The sequence below is a fragment of the Peromyscus maniculatus genome, chromosome 21, assembly GCF_049852395.1.
Source record: "Peromyscus maniculatus bairdii isolate BWxNUB_F1_BW_parent chromosome 21, HU_Pman_BW_mat_3.1, whole genome shotgun sequence".
NCBI classification, from domain to species: Eukaryota; Metazoa; Chordata; class Mammalia; order Rodentia; family Cricetidae; genus Peromyscus; species Peromyscus maniculatus.
In genome coordinates, this window is record NC_134872.1 from 70,254,497 (window position 1) to 70,277,094 (window position 22,598).

Sequence of the window (22,598 nt, forward strand, 5' to 3'; positions counted from 1 at the left end):
CAGTAAAGACTGGAACAGAATTCCTGGTCCAGACAGAGTCACATGGCTGGAGGAGAGAGGGATAAGGCAGAGTTTTCTGTAGACGGTAGGGCAAATGTGGCACAGCCAGACGAGAAAGGAGCAAGAAAAAGTTTTTGCAGATTGTAGGTGGATTTGAATGAGGTCAGGAGAGGAGGAAAGGAAGGAAACATGGGAGACAGAGGAATGGAAGATGAAGATGAGATCAAGAGCATAAGAGCTTAGTTAGGGCTCTGAGAAGACAGGAAGTGAAGGGACAGAGAAGAGCTAAGCATGAGGGCAGAAAAGAAGCTGTGTAGAGAGAGAACTGACTCAGAAGAATAAAGTGTACGGACTAAGAGTGTCGTGTACCTAGATTCAGTTAATATTGTCAAAGATTAGATTATCAGCTGGTTGTAGATCCTTCTTGGACCCTGGCAGTGGGCTATAGAGGGGCTGGACCTCCCATAGTCCGAGTTACTATAGCTTTCTTTTTCTTTCCTTTCTCCCTCCCTTCCTCTCCCCCTCTCCCTCCCTCTTTCTGCTTCTGCAGTCAATAAACAAACAAACAAAGAACAAAAACAGATGAAGGCAATAAGTCACCATTCCCAAATCTCCCAGCTTGTGCTAGGCATTGGGTATAGAAGTTATCTTTGTTTCATCCAATTCCCATAGTAACAAGGAAACAACACATTTTGACCCATTTTGTAGATGAGGAAGTTGAAACTGGGGGAGAGGGCAGAGAAAGAGGACACACCACCGTGCTATAGCTAGTCAGTAGACTTGGGACCGAAATCAAAGTGTATAACCTTAAATCAGAGCTTGACCAGCAAGTTATTCTCATGTTTTGTCTTTGCTTTCCAGCACATTCAAAGCTTGAGAGCAGATTACATCACAACAGGAATTCTGTTCTCTGAAAACGTCACCAAAAGAAAACAACAATTACAAAAATCGCAATCTTTAAAGCAAAGAACTAAGGGGCTGATGGTTACTTAATGGAATAAACACACTTCTGCTCACATGTGGCTTGTTGTATTTACAGCTATGAAATTCTTAAATTTGATATATATCTTAGGCAAAAGCGACTCATTTGTCAACCTCCAACTTCACTCATGCTCTAGCCTCTGTCATCTTGTCTGTCCCCAAGACTTCTATGGAACTACACGCTTCATTTCCATAGTTACTGTCCTAGAGCAGCTGCTATCAGGCTAGTCTGGATGGCCGTGACACCTCCTGGTGGCTGGTCCTCACCTCCTTTCCTGTGCCACCTGTACCAGTTCTGGACCCAGAAGCACACTGTCAAAAACGTTCTGCATATTTGGAGTTTCACATCATGATGCTGAAGATATGAGAACTGCCAGATACTCAGCAGTTCAAAGTGCCCAGAGGGCCGAACTGTGAACTGAAGCCGTATCATTCTTGAAAAATAAATATGAAGTTGAGGGGAACATGCTGGGAGGGCCTGGAAGGAGCTGAAGGGAGGAAATGGAGGTGGGTATGATCATAATACATTGCATACATATATCAAATACCCAAAGAACAACACCATTGTAAAATAAACTGGAACACAAACAGATCCTACGGAAAAGAGAAAAGCATCAAGCCAGGTTTTTGTTTGTTTGTGTGTTTAGTTTTTGTCTTTAATTTTCTTAGACTGACCCTTTTCTGTTTGCTTCTAGACTGTAGTCATGCTCTTAAGCCACTGTTCCCAACACTAAAGCTCGTGTGCAGCCCATGGAAACAGTGAGATCAGTGGCTCGTAGCCGATCACAACAGTCCCCTTTGTGGGGTCTTCCTGAAGGAAAAGTCGAAAGAGTCCCTGTGGACACCACGGCATGTTTGTTTGGCCTGACTAGTTTTTTTTACCCCCTCTGGGGCCAGCATGTAAACAGCTTAAGTTAAGTTCAGTAAATAGCTGCTGAACACTACTAAATGAATACAAGATTGGGGACATTGCAAGACAATCTAAATTATGTGTGCAATGACTTAATGCTTCCATATTTAAATTTTGCTGTGGACCAATTTCTTAAAATGTAATTTTGGAGCTCTCGCAGGAACTGATTTTCTTTTCCATTTTTAACTATTGATCTACAATAATCCAATATTTTACACCAATCACATACTGTCCCTTTTATCTGAAATGCCAATCCCTTTAAGGTTTACCTTGTAACATGACCAAAGACTGTCGAAGCCGGCTGTTCTCCTTCCGGATGTTGGTCAGTTTTTCTTTCAGGTTTTTGATTTTGGTACAAAGTTCCTCCTTGGACAGTTCTGCTAAGGGAGTTTCATCATCGCTGGAGCTCTCGCCAGGCAGGAAGGCATTTCCTGAATATGGGTCTCTCTAAAACACAAGGCACATACAACAAAAGACACCTTGCAGTTCCTTTAACAGCTACCCCGTGCTTGTATGCCAGCACCAAACTGAATTATTGTGAATTTTTAATAACACCTTGAATTTGCCGAGGAAGTCTCACAGAATAATTCAGTTTGGTGCTGGGACAGACAAAGACAACATTACCAAGAAATAGGATACAGAGGTTAAGAAATAAATGCCTGAGCCTGAAAATTGGGATGTATAATAGAGTGGTTGGCAGCTCACCAGGGAAGTGAGATCTGCTCAACAAAGGATGCCAGAATGCTGCTGGCCCATTCAGCCTTGGAAAAACAAGTAAAGAAATGGGTCCCTGCCTCGTTCTAAACACACATGCATGCACTAACACACACACACACACACACACACACACACACACACACACACACACTTACACACAGAAAGAGATTCATACACACATCCACCCACATGTAGGTGCTTACACATGTGTAAACATATACTTGCATACTCACACACATGCACATACGTATTTATACATATATATACACACACAGTTGCATACAAATCCCTGCATGCATTAAGAATTTATACATCAAAAGCAAAATGCAAAAATTATACAAAAGACATAAATGTATGTATTTAAAACTTGGAGCGGGCATTTCTTAGATATAAAATCTCTAATTGCAATATTTAAAAAGAACTTTTATTCATAGGCACACTAAACAGAGAAAAAGACAATAAGAACCAATTCAAAATTGGTTATAATATGATGTTTGTGGTCTTGTTATATGTAATACATTATATGTTACATTTAATATAATGTCATATCTGCAGTGTTGTTAATCAAAACAAACTCAATGGAAAGGTGAGCAAATGATATGAAGAAGGCATTTTACAGAACAGAAAACGTATATGGCTCATCAGTAGTCACAGAGATACTCATTTCATTAGTGAGCAGAGATAAGGTCAAAATCATCAATTACCATTTGGGCAAAAACCACGGAATCTGACAAAACTAAACAGAGTGGACATGAATCACTGAGATTCTCTATATGTTGCTGCAGGAAAAGAACGTGGCCCACCACTTTGGAAAGCACTGTGATACTCTCCTGTGAAGTTTAAAATTTACCTCCTGTGCTCTTGAGAATGGTCCCCAGACCTGTGTGCATACAGGAAAACACGTGCAAGACTTCCAACAGAAGCAAGATTAATAATGGTGAGAATCTGAACACAATCCAAGTGTTTCCTGTCAGGACAGGGGACAGGGCTCTTGGGCTGGACTCAGACAGAGGGATTTACACAGCATGACAGTGCTAAGTCACATGACTGGGGACAGGGCACTTGGGCTGGACTCAGACAGTGAGATTTACCCAGCATGACAGTGGATAAATTAGAGCCACAGAGAATCAATGTTAGTACAATGTAGAGTGAAATAAGCAAGTTCCAGAGGTAAATGTACAATGTATCATTTGGACAGTTAAGAAGTAAACAAGCCAGTGAGTAGCACGCGGGCACACACACACACACACACACACACACACACACACACACACACACACACACACACACACGCCAGCTCCTTAGGAGACTGAGGCAGGGGGATCACTTGACTCCAGGAAACAAGCTCACTCTTAAACAACATAGTGAAAACCCTCCTCAAAAGACAGAAGTGAGGAATGATAAATTATTTAGAAACTTCTATGATACATTAATATGCAATCTACAATATGAAGTAGATATTTATATATGACTCAGTTTTATATGTGTGTGTGTGAGGTTTTTTTTTTTTGTGTGTGTGTATGTGTGTGTGTGTGTGTGTGTGTGTGTGTGTGTGTGTGTGTGTGTGTGTTTGAGACAGGGTTTCTCTTGTGTAGCTCTGGAATCTTTCCTGGAACTTACTCTGTAGCCCAGGCTGGCCTCAAACTCACAGAAATCTGCCTGCCCCTGCCTCCCGAGTACTGGGATTAAAGGTGTGCGCCACCTCCACCCGGCTTTAGGTGTATTTTTTTTTTTTTCTTTCTTTCTTTCTTTCTTTCTTTCTTTCTTTCTTTCTTTCTTTCTTTCTTTCTTTCTTTCTTTCTTTCTTTCTTTCTTTCTTTCTTTTTTTTTTTATGAAAAGCAGGCTAGGGGCGTAGTTCATTGGTGGAGTGGTTGCTTAGCACATGCAAGACTTAAACCCTGAAGTGGGGAGGGAGGGGACTGAATACATTACAGGCAAGATTGACAGGGGAGGGATTGTTTGGGGGTTATCTGAGGTCAGGAAGTGGTTTTACTGGAGTTTATTTCTCTTTAAATAAACACATGCATAGGAAAAGAGAGCACTTGTTCCTCAGTCTCCCTGTCCAAACAGCAGTACCCTATCACTGTGTGTATCAGAAGCTTTCTTCATGTTAGAACTTTTCTATTCCTCAGGCTTCTTTTCCCAAGTTTAGACTCTAGGCCAGGGGTTCTCAACCTGTGTGTCTCGACCCCTTTGGGGAATCCCTAAGACCATCAGAAAGCACAGCTATTTACATTACAATTCATAGCAGTGGCAAAGTTATAGTTATAAAGTGGGAACAGAAATAATTTTATGGTTGGGGGGTCACCACAGCATGAGGGGTCACCACAACATGAGGAGCTGTATTAAAGGGTCACCGCATTAGGAAGGTTGAGAACCACTGCTCTAGGGAACTTGGGATTTGATCTTTATAAATCTCACACTATGCTGTGTACAGTAGGCATTTTACCATCTCTGTCATTGTGGTAAGATGTGATAGGCTTTTCTTCCCCTGCAGCTCATTCCCATCCTTTCCTTCTCTCTACTTTGCATTCACAGTTTCTCTATTGGGATTGCCACAAAGTTAATTCTTGGATTTATTGTCTCAGAGAAAAGAAAGTACAGATTCACCCCAAAAGAAAGCTCGGGTTTATTTTTTAGTTTTACAAATAGCTTTTGAGGTCAAAAGTGAGACAATAATTGGAAATGTCTCAAACAATGATGAGATTAAAAAAAAAACAAACCATAAACTACTAAACTGGTATGTGTGTACACACACATGTATACATGCATATAAGTATGTGTACACACACACACACATATATGTATACAAATACACATATAAGAGCCATTGCGTGTGTGTGTCAGTACACATCACTGGAAATTTCAGTGTTGAAGGCCATGTATAAACACCAAATTCAGATGCATACAGCAGGAAGGTTTTTAAAAAATGAACCTGAGGCCTGGTGGTGGAGGCGCACGCCTTTGATCCCAGCACTTGGGAGGCAGAGGCAGGTGGATTTCTGTGAGTTTGAGGCCAGCCTGGTCTACAAAGTGAGTTCCAGGAAAGGCACCAAAGCTACACAGACACCCTGTCTTGAAAAACAAACAAACAAACAAACAAACAAACAAACAAACAGCCTGAGAATAGAAAAGAGAAAGGCCATGGCACAGGGAAAGCTCATGTTATGAGGCATTCTGGTGCTTGGAGCGGGAGCCTGGAGACTAAAGAACAAAAATTTCAGAAAATGAAAGTCAAATGTCTGTGTTCCTCCTTCACTGGTTCTTTTGGCAGAATTTCAGGAGTGGGAATGTGGGAGGTGAACATCCATGTAAAGGAGGGACAGTGAGGCCACAGACTACCTCCCCGCTTGTTATCAGCGTACTCCACAGTCCCTGAAGAGCCTTGTGGTCCTGCATAACTTCAGGTCAGCACGTGGCCTCTCTGGGCCATAGACGGAAACAGTCAAACCAGTGTTTAGACAAGTGGGTGAAAACTAGCATCCAGACTCTCCCGAGCTCATGCCAAGCAGCTAGAAAATCCAAAGGGTCCTGATGTCCTCGTCAGGAGATAGGCAAGTGTTTGAGGGAACTGATAAAAGACAGCACGTATCGAGAGACTACACAAAGTGCCAGTGTGGAAGGTGGCCACGGGGGCCAAGCTGGCAAAGCATGGGGGTGGAGCCAACAGAATCCCCAAAGGGCCTGGAAGGGGGGAACACTAATGGATACCTAGGGACTAGTCAGGGACATTAAGAACTTTGGTAGAAGAGATACGTCCCTCCCCAAATGCTGTCCCGAGGAAAACAGTGGAGTGGAGGAGGGAAAGAAGAATGTAGGATTGATTGAAACTTCAATCTTGAAGTGACTAAAACAGTGTTAACAACAGTCCAAAGGGGATGTCTCATGGTGAATGGAGAAGCTTAGGTTTTATTGTTTGATTTGAGTTTTGGTTTGGTCTTCTCAAGCAGGAACAGAGACTCAAAAGCCTGATGAGATCAGTCACAGGAAGATGTAACCAAACCTTTGTATGATTTGTGATACGTATATTCAGTTCTCATAAACACATAAATATGCATTTCATTTTTATATGTGAGTTTGTGTGGATATATATGAATGCAATGTATACAATAGTAATGAAAATTATTATAGCTAATGTACTCTTATTACAAATGCAAATCTCAGGGGGAAAACGATGCATTTGACTAAATGTAAATGAAAGGTAGTTTGAAAACTGCCTGTTCAGACAAGAATTCTATGGATAGCAATTGGTCTTATTCTTATTAGCAACTTTTAGAAAGTTCCCATAAGAAAGAAAGGAATTCAGGCAAGATCATCAGAGGAAGGGAGGGAGGAAGGAAGACAATGCGGAATTGACTGGATGAATTTGTTATCTTTCAAACTTCATTACAACAGACCAATTTCTAAATAGACAAAACAATGAAAATTGAATGGGAAAATCCACCAGAATGGAGCTGGAACCCCAAAGAAAAGTTGGCAGAGGAAGAGAGCGCTCACTGTGTCTAAGTAGCTATGTTCTCTCACTCCTTCATGGAAATAGGTATGGAGGGGACACACAGCTCTTAGCTGAAGACTTCACTTCCCAGACTCATGCTACTCACTGTGGCTACATCTAAGTTCCTGTATGACCAGAAACAATATGGGCCATGACTGGCCCACAACCTTAAAGGAAGGAAAAGCTTCCTACCTGAATCTCTTTCTCCTGAAATCATTAGGAGTTAGGTGTTAGACTCAGAGACAAAGCTGTGTGTTGAGGAAGAAGATGGATCAACTGTGACAATCTTCAGCACCACCAAGCTTCCATGTCAGGTTAATCTTCAAGACTGGAGGAACGTTCCACAATTACTTCCCCAGGTCAACAGCAGGTAGAATTTAACCCTGTTTTCTCAAGAGCCTTCCTGTGTGATCTCTAATGATGGAATCCAGCCCAAATGAGATGTTTTGGAGTCAAGGGATACCTTCAAGTATTTTGTTTCATAAGGACTTTAGGTAACTGCTATCAATTGGAGAGAAAAGAGCCTGAACACAGATGTAATAATAAGAGCTTTCAGGCCCAAGATCTTTGACCAAATAAGATCTCTGGTTGGAGTGAATTGCAATGGAAACAAACAGAATTATGTAGTTTGGAAAGGTATTAAAATTTTGAGGACAGCAAAGTTCCAAAGACAGCACCATGCTGGCCTCAAGAGCGTGTGCTTATTTTACCCCTGAACATCTTCAAGCCCACACTAGCAGGTTATAATAAGAGAGCTGATGAAAATCAGAAATACGGATATTAATGCTGATACCGATAATATTAATAGTGATGATATTGATAAGAAAGTATGAATTAAAAAGGCCTGTGCATTGCCCCTGGGCATGTTGATTAGGTGGATGGGGAAGCTTCAGAAAACCATGTTATGTGGCAATGCAATATTGTGAAAATATCTCTTACATTCTACCTGACCAAAGCTTTTGCTGGACCTCACAGCCAGAGTTAATAATACACCTTGAGGTCACTTAAGACTAAAGACTGCTAACTGTCTACTCCACCTTTTTCAAAAACAAAACCAAACAAAAATAAATTAAAAAAAAAAACTGCCTTTCAGAGAAGAATGTAACAGTCAACCTTACTTGCCTTGGATTAGCTTACATGGGAATTAGATTTCCCAACCTAAGTTAACGCATAGCTGTTGTCTTACATTATGTACTCTTTCATGCCTCTGACCTGGAGTAATGTATGTGTATCATTTGCTGAAGGCAGCCAATACAGAGGTTGGAAGCAACTTTCGAAAATCTACCATGAAGGTTGAAAGCCTCTGTTTATGGACATTGGTTGATAAACCACGTGTGTAGTATTGTTTGTAGTCTGGGTCTGTGGGGATATTATGTTCCCCAAACTATTGTGCACCCTAATAAACTTATCTGGGGTCAGAGAATAGAACAGCCACTAGACAGACATAGAGGCCAGAAAATGGTGGCATACACACCTTTAATCCTAGCACCTGAAAGGCAGAGATCTGTCTAAATCTCTGTGAGCTCAAAGCCATGCTGGAAACATCCAGGCATAGTGACACATGCCTTTAATCCCAGGAAGTGATGGCAAAAAGCAGAAAGGTATATAAGGCATGAAAACCAGGAACTAGAGTGGGTTAAGCTTTTAGGCTTTTGAGCAACAGTTTAGCTGAGATTCATTTGGATGAGGACTGAGAGGCTTCCAGTCTGACGAAACAGGATCAGCTGAGGAATTGCCAAGGTGAGGTGGCTGTGGCTTGTTCTGCTTCTCTGATCTTCCAGTGTTGACCCCAATACCTGGCTCCCGGTTTGTTTTTATTAACAAGACCTTCTAAGATTCGTGCTACATGGGTCAGTTGGGATCAGTTGGAGCCAGTGACTTATCCCTTGTAAAACTCTGTCAAATATTTCTGTAAAGTGTCCCATTTTCTTATCCCTGTGATGCTTTCTATGCTCTTCCATTGCTGGGGTTGTCTTTCTATATGCTGTGAATGTGTTGCTCTGACTGATTGATAAATAAAACATTGATTGGTCAGTAGCCAGGCAGGAAGTATAGTATAGGTGGGACAAGCAGGGAAGAGAATTCTGGGAGGTGGAAGGCTGAGTCAGGAGATGCTGCCAGCCTCCACCATGAGAAGTAAGATGTAAGGATACTGGTAAGCCATGAGTTATGCGTCAAGGTATAGATTTATAGAAATGGGTTAATTTAAGATATAAAAACTAGATAGCAAGAAGCCTGCCACGGACAGGCAGTTTATAAGTAATATAAGTCTCTGCATGTTTACCTGGGTCTGTGTGGCTGCAGGAGCCAGGTGGACACAGGAAAACTCCAGCTAAAGTTCCATAAAGACAGAGCCCATTGCCAGGGACAGAGCCACACCACAGCCACACAGCAGACATACACAGACACCGACAGTCACACACAGAGAAAACAGATGCCCAAGACAGACACACAGGGACAGATTCACAAGACAGCCTTCAGGCTCAGACAATATCCAGACAGGTGACAGAGGGAACATGAAGTAGAGACTTCAGATCTGGACTAGCTCTTGGTTAAATGACTTGGAGAGGAAATGCCTTATTCCTTTTCTCAGTGTGACACCAGTGCATTATTGGTGACTTGGAGTTAATCACACATGTGTTTAATCCATGCCATCATATAATGTCTAGCCAAAGGAATAGAAACCAACACACAATTCCCAAGCCAAAGTCCTCCTGTGTATTTCATACCGATAGGACCAACTGCTGGGTGATAGTTCTGCTAAATCACTGGGTTTTAGTTGTTCTGGCCCCAGAAAAAAGCCCAAAATGGATAACCACATAAACTGATGGTAATGTTAATTTGTTTCTCTATAGAACACATTTTACGATTTATATATTTCTCATAATATGAAGTCTTATAATTTTTTTTGGAAAATGCAGTGCTTATTGAAAAATCAGAAACGAATTAAGATTCATATAAGGATATCCGTGTGCCACGACACGATATGCACATAGTATTCTGCAGCACAGTGTGCATTGCAAGATGAAGAATTCTGAAAACCACTCCCCAGATGATGGCTACCTCAGGGACGGTGCATTCAGACAGCAGGGGAACAGGGCCTGTAAAAGGAAAAGCTGCCTGTCCATGGGAAGATCTTGTAACGTTAAGTAGGAAAGCAAAGCCCATGGCAGTGTGTATGGGAAGTCACACTTCATTATAAATAAAGAAATGCAGGCAGGTCAGGGAAGCAATAGTGGGTGTGAAGTGTGTACAAAGGGCGTGGATCAGAGACGCACATATGGGGGAGACATCACTGTTCCCTCCTAAAATATTTAAGTTATCAGAGTGCAATATTTAAAACATGAAGGACATGCGAATACAGCACACTGCATGTATTACAAAACATGTACAAATGTGTGACTGTATAAAGACACATAAATAAAAATAGAAAGTGAGTATGTTGGTTAGCTGTCCAAAGTGTAGGAAGGGAATGGGATGGTGAGGATGGCCACGATCTAGGTTCTAAACCGAAGAGCAAAGAGTACGTCTTAATGGAGAAATACATCAGTTTCCGCAAAGTACTTTGGGAGGGGAAATATTTTCAGACCATTTGATGATCTTTTGCTGTACAGAACAGCAAACAAAATTTCAACAATGACATGCCTGGTCCTGGCTGAAATGAAGCAGGAAGACTGCCTGTTGACTGTGTTTCTAACTCAAGCTTAAACAGAATAGAAACTATATTCTCTCAGCTGAATAAAGAATAAACACAAATTACCAGAAAAGCGGAGAAAGTACCAATAAGCAAGGACAGGAATTGTAGACGGTGCTTGAGCTAGATAAGGAGATTAAATCAAAACCACAGAAAACCAACCTGTGCTTTATCCACGGCACTATTTGCATTTTCGGAGTTCGCCGTCTCTGTCCGTTTCCTCTTTCTTTTTCTAAGAACTTGGTTATCGGTAACGTCATCTGTCTGCAGACTCTTCTGCATTTTCTCACTTAGTCAGCAGAGGCTTTCTGCAACCATCCAAGGCAGAGACTCCATGTAGGTGCTGCTTTTCCGCATGCAGCTAATGCTTCTCCTTAAAAACAAGCACAAGAGAGAGGGTGCATCATGCTTCAGTGTGTCTCCTGCTCAAGCTGCCACAGGATGCTTCCTCCCTTTGCGTCACCCACTGGCCAATTTAGTAGACGTTTTTCACCTGACTCAAAAGCTTTCCAGCTTTGGCATCACCGTCAACATACTCATGAGGTGATTTGGCTGAAAAAAAAAATCAAATAGTATAAAAACAATTCCCATCTGTTGTTCTTGTCCAGTAGCTATAAGGAATCAATGATTTTTTTAAATTATAAATATATACAAACAGTATCACAGAGTACTGAAGTTACGCACATCTAGGAAAATCTATTAATAAGAGTACACAGCACCAGGATCAAGGATGAAAGTATTCCTGAGAAATCAGTAAGAATTGCTTAGAACTGAGTTTTGCTTTACAAGGTGTTTTGCTTCCTGAAAACTCTGAAGTCCCCTCCCCTGTTGGAAACTAAGGGATTCTATCAGTGAGGTTGCAACGATGATATTTAACCTCGGTTGTGTATTAGCTGGGGCGGCACATTAGGTCTCACTTAATCTTCAGAGTGCCTGCTTTAATTGGTTTGTTTTCATAAGCATTTAATTATAAATAATAAAATTTTGGAAAGGGATGAAGCATATGAATCTTCATGAAATATGTAGACTACTGAGCAAACAGTCACTGTTTTATCAAATCACTATAGTAGCAAGTATATTACTCAAAATCTTTTTATTCACAATACTCATAATAAACACAGAGTACAACTTTTTGGAAGCTATGTTTACCAATGTAAAGAGTGGAGTTTTGAGATAACATTAAAGTTGGGCATGGGGGTACACACCTGTAATGCTAGTACTTCAGAGATGAGGGCAAGAGGATCTTGTGTTCAAGGCTAGCCTGGGTGACATAGTGAGATCCATTTTCAAAATTCCAAAATAAAATCAAACAAAACAAGATACACAAAAAAGTAAAACAACAGAAGGATAGCATTTGGCTTAATTGGGGTTCAAATGGAATGTTTGAGTTCATAAAAACAATTTCAAATGTTGTGTGTGTGTGTGTGTGTGTGTGTGTGTGTGTGTGTGTGTGTGTGAAGGGACACATGTACCATAGTGTGCATGTGGAAGACAAAATAATTTGTGGGTTCAAGGTACTACACTCAGAATTCAAGGTTTGAGTGGTTATTTGGTTTTTTTTTGTTGTTGTTGTTTTTGGTTTTTTCGAGACAGGGTTTCTCTGTGTAGCTTTGGTGTCTGTCCTGGATCTTGCTCTGTAGACCAGGCTGGCCTTGAACTCAGAGATCTGCCTGGCTCTGCCTCCCGAGTGCTGGGATTAAAGGTGGGTGCCACTGCCGCCTGGCTTGGTTTCTTAATGACTGGCATTCTGACTGGGTTGAGATGGAATCTTACTGTAGCTTTAATTTCTGTTTCTCTGACAGGTAGTGAGATTTAATATTTTCTTTTCATGTTTTTAACGGTGTATCTGTTCATTTCATTTCCCCCGTTACTGTTTGGTTTCTTGGTGTTTGCATTTTGATGGGTATTGTCTTGATTCTACAGATTAATGTTGGCAGTACAGCCGTTTTCACAGTATTAATCCAGCACGGTGGGGTCTTCTCTGGCCTTACCTGTCCAGTGTTTGAATGCTCCCCATGTGCTAGCTTTACAGTGTAGCCACCAGACCCAGGTGCTAATATTTACCTTTCATTCAAACCCTTAAGGAAAGCTTATAGTTTATGTATCCCTTCTTTCACAGTATCTTTCACACTGATAGAAACTGGTATATGTTGATGTTGATGTCAACCTACAAACTAATAAAAATTTTAACTGAGAACAGGTTAAGGAGAAGTTCCTCAATGGCCCAATAAAATGGATTTTGAAATAGGGAAAATTTCTTCACATAAAATCCATCCAGTAAAATGGATTTAGAAATAGGGAAAATTTCTTCAAATGGATGAATTTCTACATTCGCATGACCTACCAAAGTTAAACCAAGAAGAGATAATGAATTCTAACAGATCCATCACAAGCAATGAGATTGGAACAGGAATGAAAAGAAAACTCAAGACAAAAGAAGGCCCAGGTCCAAGCAGGTGCAGCACAACAGACCTTTAAAAGAACTGAAACCAGTGCTTTTGAAATTACTCCATAAAACAGAAAAGGAAAGAATGCTTCCAAATTCTCGTGGTGTGGCCAGCATTATTACACTCACAGCTAAACAAGATAAAGAAACCACACACACAAAAAAAAATTATAAACCAATCTTCCTGATGAGTAGAGCATAAAATCTGTCAATAACATCCTTGCAAATTGAATTCAAGAACACATCATTAAGATCTTCCACCATGATGTCTATGTCATTCTAGTGTGGTAGGGGATCAATGGATGGATACTAATAAGTGTAATTTAATACATAAATGGACTGAAGGACAGAAAGCACCTCATCATCTCAACAGATTCAGAAAAAAGCATTTAATAACATCCCGTTATGATGAAAGCCCCACGGAGACTAGGTATAGAGGAAATACATCTCAGCATCACAGCAAGCCTGTGCCAGCAGTCTACTTGGTTTCAACATGGTGCTTGAGGTTTCAGCTACAGCAGGAAGAAAAGGAAATAATAGGGCTGTAACAGGAAAGGAAGAAGTCAAAGTCTCCTCACTTGGAGATGATATAATTCTATACACAGAGCTTCTAAAGACTTCTCCATAAAATCCTACAGCTGATAAACATCTTCAGCAAAGTGACAGGCTACAAAATTACTATACAAAAGTTATGGGAGACCTGCCCTTTCCTAAACAAAAAGGGAAGAGGAGTGGATTGGGATGGGAGAACAGAGTGGGGCTAGGGGAAGGGACTGGGAGGAGAGGAGGTAGGGGAAACTGCAGCTGAGATGTAAAATAAATAAATAAATACATTTATTAAAAAATGAATATTCCAATTTTTAAAAAATCATGCCGAGGACAAACATACAAAGAAAAAATTTGACAGGGGGGAATCCTATTCTTAATCCAAAACAACAAAACAAAACAACAAAAATCTTGCCTTGGAATAAACTTAACTAAGGATGTGAAAGACAGGTAAAACTTTAAAATACTGAAGAAAAAGATTGAGAAAGACACTAGAAAATGGAAAGACTTCCCATGCTCATGGACTAGAAGACTCAATGTTGGGGAAATGGATACTTTATGAAAAGCAACCTACAGATTCAATGCAATTTCATTTAGATATCAACTCCATTCTTCACAAAAACAGAAATCCAAAAATTCATATGGAAACACAAAGACAATGCATGTACAAAATAATCCTGAAATACAAGAATGATACTCGTCGTGTTACATACTTGATTTCAAGTTACACTACAGACCCACAGTAATAAAAACAGCATGGTCCTGGCACAAAAACAGACACATAGGTCAATGGCATACATAGAAAGAGGAGCCAGATATAAGGCTATGAAAGCAAAGCAGCCTGTGTTTTTAGAATGAGGAGGGGAAATGCACACTGGGGAAAAGACAGCATCTTCAACAAACGGTGCTGGAAAAACTAGTTATCAGCATGTGGATGGAATGAAACTAGACACTTTTCTCTCACTCTGACCAAAAAATCAGCTCTAAGAGGATCACAGATCACAATGTAAAACCTGAAACTCTGAGAGTGCTGGAGGAAGACGTAGGGATACACTACAAAGATACAGGTGTAGGCAAGCACTTCCAAAATAGGACCACGGTCGCCCAGGAAAAAGAAAATGCCAACAATTGACAAATCACATTTCATAAAACTAATGCTTCGATACAACACAGGAAACTGTTGATTTTGTTAAGAAACAGTCCACAAAAATGGGAGAAAATATTTGTCAATTATATACCAAAGGATTAATATCTAGACTAAACAAGTAAAGAAAAAAAAAAAACAACTAAATATCAAGAAAACAGCCAAGGGCTGGAGAGATGGCCCAGTGGTTAAGAGCACTGGCTGCTCTTCTAGAGGACCAGGGTTCAAGTCCCAGCACTTACCTGGCAGCTCACAACTGTCTGTAACAGCTATTTCAGGGGATCTGACACCCTCATACAGACAGACAGACATGCAGGCAAAACACCAATGCACATAAAACAAAACAAAACAAAAGCCAGTCAAACAAAAAAGGTCTCTGTAATTGAATAAAGAAGGCTCAAAACAATACTAATGGCTAATACACACTTTTAAAAGCATTCAATAATGTCCACCATCAGAGAAACACAAATTAAAAATACACTGAAATTCATCTCACTTTGGTCAGAATAGCTATGATTGAAAACTCAAGGGTGAGGACTCAGGCTTTCAGTCTGAGGATTCATGGGAAGAGGATCAGTTGAGGAGTTGTCCAGGCTAATCTTGAAAACATCTTTAAGTCTGGGAACAATAACCAAGCCATCTGCGTGGGATGTGACAAGATCAGACCGAACATTCTGCCTAAGGCCAACCCGGGGCCCAGATGCCGATCCTGTGAACCCCAACAACTTGGAGGTATTGGTGAGATTGCCCTACTGATCAACCTGTTCAGCTGAGATCCATTCGGGAGAGGTTTCAGAAGCCCGCAGCCTTCAGTCTGAGGAAACAAGATCAGCTGAGGAATTGGCGAGCAAGCAAAATGTGACCTGAGAACACAAGAGAAGGAGCCGTCCAGCCACCAAACCAGATCACTAGAATCATAAGCCCACCGTACACCGACTGGGAACAGGTAAGGCCTCATCTCCGGATGGGCAGACCAGGTCTCTAGCTCCTAGGATCCAGCCATTGGAGCCCCAGGGACCAGGTAGCTACCTTTCCCTCACAAAAAAAACAAAAAACAAAAAACAAAAAACAGCCCCCAACAACCACTGGAGCCATAGCCTACCCTGCACCAATTGGGAACAACTGCTCCCTGAGACAGAACCCACTAACACTGATTGGACTAAGCTGCTCTCGGAGAAACAGAGCCCAACAGCACCGATTCAACCAAGAACTCCTAGTGGACCAAGACTAACAATTAGAACAAGAGAGGCACCTTCAGACACAGGCACTGCCTGTACCGAGCGGAGGAAGAGATGAGTAGACGCCAGTGCAAAAATACAGGCAACAACATAAAGACCTATATGACAACATCAGAACCTAGTGATCCTACACTTGCAAGACCTGAACATACTAAGGCAGAAGAAGCAGAAGAAATCAATCTTAAAAATGACTTTAAGAAGATGATGGAGACCCTTAAAGAGGAATTGAAAAATTCTCTTAAAGAGGAAATGAAAACTTCCCTCAAAGAAATGGAAGAAAACACTAAAAATTAATATGAGGGTAAATGTAAGTCAAAATCACAGTACACTACCATATACTCACTAGGATGGTAACTGAGAAGAAAACTAATAACTCAAGTATTGGTGCAATATGGAGAAACTGGAAACTTCATGCTGTGGTGGTGATATAAAATGGTGCAGTTGCTTTTAATCCCAGCACTTGGAAGGAAGAGCCAGGTGGAACTCTGTGAGTTTGAGGACAGCCTGGTCTACAAAGCAAGATCCAGGACAGGCACCAAAACTACACAGAGAAACCCTGTCTTGAAAAATCATAAATAAATAAATAAATAAATAAATAAATAAATAAATAAATAAATAAATAAAGTGCAGTTGCTGTGAAACCAGAATCTTGCAGAGATTTGTGTGTCCCCATGTTTACTGCAGCATTGCTCACAGTAGCTAAAGGTCCCTAGGTGTCTTATCACCGAGGAACTGACAAGCGAAAGGAGTGTGTGTATACATCATGTCATTTGGTCTTGAAAAGAATTTCCAACATATGCTACAGTATGGATGAACCTTGATGGCGGTGTGGTTCAAATGTGAACTGTCTTGTAGGGAGTGAATGAGTATTGTGTATTATTGGCATAGGCTCTTTCACATTGAGGACCCTAATGCCTCAGTGCCATGGGAATGGCAAAGCCTTCCTTGGGTCTAAGCGCAGATGTTGATGGTGTATGCAAAAAATGTCTACCATAACTTTCTCCTCCTGGTGTTTACAGCCTGAAAACTGCTCCCCTACAGAGATTGCTCCTACCTAGATAGGCTAATCCTTGTTCAGCTGTTTGCAATAACCTCGCTTCCCTGCTCGACTGTACACAATCAATAAGCCGAGCTTCTGGGGTTGCCGCAGTTTCCCCATCAGAGAGCCTAGACGTCCTGATCCCAGCTCCTTGGCGTTGGTATGTATGTTGTTTCTTTACTGTCTGCCCCTGCCTCATTCCCTCACCGTCCCAGGTAGGACGTCCCCTAGAGCCATGCAGAGCGCCGTCTCCTACAGTCTCATGTGTTAAAAGTCCAGGTAGTGTTTTGGACATTTAAAGAGGGAGGACATTTCCGGAGGAAGTAGGTCATTGGGAGGGGCTGGTTCTTGAGGATGTTTTATCCCTAAGCACCTTGCTGTCCCTTTCCCCACTTCTTGTCTGCCATGAGGTGGGTACTTTCTCTGCCACTTGTTCTCACGGCCATGACTGTTTGATTAAATACACAGGCTAAGTGGCCATGGGATGAGTACTCTAAAACCATGAGCGGAAATATACTCCACCTCCATTAAGTTGTTTACATTACCTATTTGGTCACAGCAATGTAATAATAATGAATGCATGGGACTTAGTTCCCAAAGCACAAATGCAAAATGACTTCATTCATATGAGGTACACCGAGCAGCCAAATTTAGAGACAGAAAGTAGAATGCTGAGTGAAAGGGGTTGGGGAGCGGGGGAGGGTCTGGGAACTACTGAATGGGTAAAGAGCTAAATTTGCAAGTTGGAAGCATCCTGGAACTGGGGGTTGATGGTGGTTATACTATATGAATGTAATTACTGTCACTGATTTATAGTTACATATTGTAAATATGGCAACTATTGTTAGCATGCACTTTAAACATTTTAATTTAATTTTACTTTTCATTTTCTGTGTATGTGTATTTTGTCTGCATATGAGCCTGTACACCACATGCATGCCTGGTGCCCCCATGACTCCGAAGAGGGTATTAGATCCCCTGGAACTGGAATTACAGTTGTGGACTTCCAATGTGGTTCTGGGAATCAAACCCGGGTCCTCTTCAAGAGTAGCCAGTACTCTTAAACCATCTCTCCAGTCCTGTTAATGTGCACTTACCACAACAAAAGGCAGAAACAATCTACCATACAAAAACATAGTCTTTGCACTATCTTATGGCCACTATTGTAGAGACTGAATTAAAAAACATGCATAGAGGAATAAAGTCAGGGAGTTGGGGTGAAGGCAAGCACCATTGGCAGATGCTTGAAAACAGGATTCTTAAATTCTCTACCAAAATCACAACCTGGACTTAAGTCACTACAGCTTTACATACATACACATGAAATCTACCCCAGGCATCTGCCTGCTGTGGGATGTTCTGTATGTCCTGTGGGGGCCCTTTCTCGGGTTCCTCGTGGCTTTACCCAGCAGGTCCGCATAGAGGATGACTAGGACCACGGGCCTGAGTGCAGGTGTCTGAGATGGTCTGCACTTGGCTGTGCTGTGGGATGGTCTGTATGTCAAGTTGCTCTGATTGGTCAATAAATAAAACACCAATTGGCCCATGGCTAAGCAGGAAGTATAGGCAGGACTAACAGAGAGGAGAAATAAAAGAACGGGAAGGCAAAAGGAGTCACTGCCAGCCACCACCCTGACAAGCAGCATGAAAAGATGCTGGTAAGCCACGAGCCGTGTGGCAGGGTATAGATTTGTGGAAATGGATTAATTTAAGCTTTAAGAACAGTTAGCAAGAAGCCTGCCATGGCCATACAGTTTGTAAGCAATATAAGTCTCTGTGTTTACTTGGTTGGGTCTGAGAGGCTGTGGGTGATAGATTTGTCCTGACTGTGGGCAAGGCAGGGAAACTCTAGCTACATTTGCCCAACAACTGTCTTCTCAGTCTTTGGTGCAACCATTGTTTTTGAGCATTGTAGTAACAGATTATTGTTTGAAGATATCTTACACACGTCTTCTCATTTTGCCTTTTAGAAACTTCGCTTTGACTCAAATGCCTTGAACATGCATGGCACGTGTATTCCCATGGCAGTGCTATTCTATTCCCCACAACAACACTTAATGACTCCTTAGAGAATCTCTTATTATTATTTAGCTGGTCAAATTAAACCACAGCCACATAATACCCAAGATATATGGTTGTATGAATAGCATAAGCCAGTGGCTTTCAATATGTGTTTCACTGAAAGTTATAGAAAAAAAATACATTTTGTGGGGGTGGGGGAGTGAATAAAATCACACATTTCAGTTCAGAAGTCACACACATGCACTCACTCACTGGTGTGTGCACACAGGAAAGTAAGACCTCAGAGACGCATTTATCTTTACTAAACACTGTATTTTACTTAAAAAATATATTGATAAGGACACAGTAAAATTGATTTCACAATTGTTCAAGTTTACTTTCCGTTGCTGTGATAAACAACATGACCAAAAGCAACTCTAGGAGTAGAGGGCTTATTTTATCTTTAACCAACCAGGACAAGGATCCACAAGTGTCTTATAACCTGAAGTTAAGAACAATAGCATAAGAGATAACCAAATTCTTTTTTTTTTTTTTTTTTTTTTTGGTTTATTTTTCGAAACAGGGTTTCTCTGTATAGCTTTGAAGCCTTTCCTGGAACTCACTCTGTAGCCCAGGCTGGCCTCGAACTCACAGAGATCCACCTGCCTCTGCCTCCCAAGTACTGGGATTAAAGGGAGATAACCAAATTCTTTTAAAAAAATTATCTAAAAGACAAAAGGGAGGTTTTGTAACATGAAAGCAAATATAGTTGCAAATATGAAATTTTAATGCAGTTTTGCTTACATTTAACAAACCAATGACATAACTAATGCATGAATTCAAAAGCTAATTGAAATTCTAAGAAACAAAAGTCTCCAAAGAGAAGCAAACTAAATGATTATCAAGAGATGACTCAGTTGTCTCATCTTCCTTTGTGATAGAAAATCTGCATTGTGAATTACAGGAAAATGTGAGCCATGAACAATGCATTACACAAAGCTGAAGCTCGGTCCATGCACATGCTCCCTGGTCATGCTCAGGAGAATATGAACTGGGTACTCATCCTATGTGACCCCCAAAGTGTTTCCAACAGTGGGATGGCATTCTACACAGCCCATGGCTAGCCTAGAGAGGTCTGAAAAGATTTATAGTTTTAGCCCAGACATTTAACAGTGTAGAACGTGGAGAAGTGGGATGTTTCCTACTACTGTGAGAAAGCTATCTTGTTACTAGAGGGAGAGAAGCCGAGAAAGGAAGGATTCCACTGGGAGCTCTTCTAGTTCCAAGTAGAGCAGCCATGGCCAGAGTAAAACCAAGTACAGAGTTGCCAGTGCTTAGCTTCTGTTGGGAGATTATGAGGTTTCACTAGTGTCCACTGTGGGGACCATGGCTTGCTTCTCCATGTTCAAGTGGCATGAGACACATTTAAAATTCTCAAGTAGGTGCTGCTATATTTTGAATAAGAAGATGGTCAATATACATGAATACATATATGATATAAATACCTACACACACACACACACACACACACACACACACACACACACACACACACAAACACACACATACACACAAGTGTGGAGGTCAGAGGACAACTTGTAGGAGGAAGTCAAGTCTCTCCTGTCCCCATGCTGGTTCTGTGGTCATCAGGCTTGGCCATAAGCATCTTTACTTACTGAGCCATCTCATTAGCCTTCAATATGCTTCAGAATGGGTCAACATGCTGCCAAACTATGATGTTATTTAGCTTAGATTGGAGAGAATGTGTGAGCTTAAAAATCATTAAGTATGGTTGGGGGTCTATAGGCTTGAATCATTTCAAGCTTTCCATGGTGGGAAAGGAAAGAACCCAAACCCACTCTGATTAGGATCTGTAGATGCACTTTTATTGAGGCTACACTAAAGATTATACAGCGATGTCATGCCTTGTCCCCAATGAAACCATTACTTATAAAAAGACTTAGTTTAGCTCCTTGTACTACCTTGCATGATACGCTCAGATCTTTCCAATCTTGTAATAAGCCCACAGCTAGAATCTGAGTTCTTTCCTCCTATGTATGTGTGTGTGGAAGTATGTATGAATATATATAACTGTTATAAGCATTAAATCTGCATCAACATGTTAAATCCTCTGGAGTACATGAGAAGGATAGTTATACTTTAAGGGTGAAAGAACTGAGATCCCCAGGAGACCCTGGCAATGGCCCTAAGCTGCTGACCTGCAAACAAACTGAAGTCCTTCAGCAGCAGCTTTGCAATAGGCTGTCAACGCCAGTAACTGCTACCCCAGAAGTCCCTCCTTGTCTAAGGTGCTACTACTCTGTGGTTCTAGTCTCTCAGAGATAGGAGCCATGGAATGCTCATCAAATGCTGCACACGACTATATTCCTGCGCAGACATCAAGGCTGGAATCCTCTGTCTTGCTGGATCCCATCCCTAACCCTCACTGTTCTAAGGTTAGAACAGTTGAGCTAGCTAGCTCTGTTGTCCTCTGTAGAAGTGAGTTCAGTCAGGGGAGCTCCGGGGAGCAGTGAAGAGGGAGGGAAGACAGAGAATTAGGAAAAGTTATCTCTAGGGCCCTGTTCTATGGAGTCTCTTCACATTGCAGAGTAGTCCTGTGTCTACAAGCCTCTCCCAGCTTACTCCTGCAGTAACTTGTGTCCAGAGCTGCCATCATTCCTACGGTGACCAGCCCTGTAGGACATCACAGTCCTCATGTTTCTTTGTCTTTAGTTGATAACGTCTGAAAGAGGTGTCTATATTAAACTTTGCAATTTTAGTGGGTTGGTATGACATGATAGGGATCTTTCACCTTCTGGCTGCCTGGGTGTCTGTTTACTGCAAACTATTAGATTCCTTCTGCTGTCAGTACTCTATGTGTGGACATCTGCTATCAACAATGAGCCTTGGCCAACACTATTTGTTTACTGCAGTATCACTGCTGTATTGAATGAGGATAGTGTGGTGGTTTGAAAGAAAATGTCCCCTAAAGGGAGCGGCACTATTAGGAAGTGTGGCCTTGTTGGAGGAAGTATGTCACTGTGAGGGGCAGGTTTTGAGGTCTTCTATGCTCAAGCTATGCCCAATGTGACACACAAAGTTCACTTCCTGTTGCCTGAGGATCAAGATGTAGAACTCTCAGCTACCTCTCCAGCATCATGTCTGCTTGCATGCTGCCATGTTTCCTGTCATGAAGATAATGGACTAAAAACTTCTGAACTATAAGCCAGCACCAATTAAATGTTTTCCTTTATAAGAGTTGCCATGGTTGCTGAGCAGGGGTGGTGCATGCCTTGAACCCTAGGACTAGGGAGGCAGAGGCGGGCAGATCTCTGTGAGTTTGAGACTAGCCTGATCTACAAAGCAAGTTCCAGGACAGCCAGGAC

General features: G+C 41.4%; 1 protein-coding gene across 3 annotated transcripts in view; it reads right to left on the minus strand.

Moving 5' to 3' along the window:
- Positions 1–22,598, minus strand: part of Bend6 (BEN domain containing 6) — a 69,879-nt gene that overhangs the window by 30,723 nt on the left and 16,558 nt on the right. For all 3 annotated transcript variants that reach the window (XM_076558457.1, XM_042265584.2, XM_042265586.2), the window contains exons 2-3: positions 10,961–11,171; positions 2,161–2,338 (exon numbers count right to left, since the gene is read on the minus strand). In XM_076558457.1, the coding sequence (XP_076414572.1) occupies positions 2,161–2,338; positions 10,961–11,080 (298 nt within the window). In that variant the 5' untranslated portion in view covers positions 11,081–11,171. The remainder of the gene's footprint in view (positions 1–2,160; positions 2,339–10,960; positions 11,172–22,598) is intronic.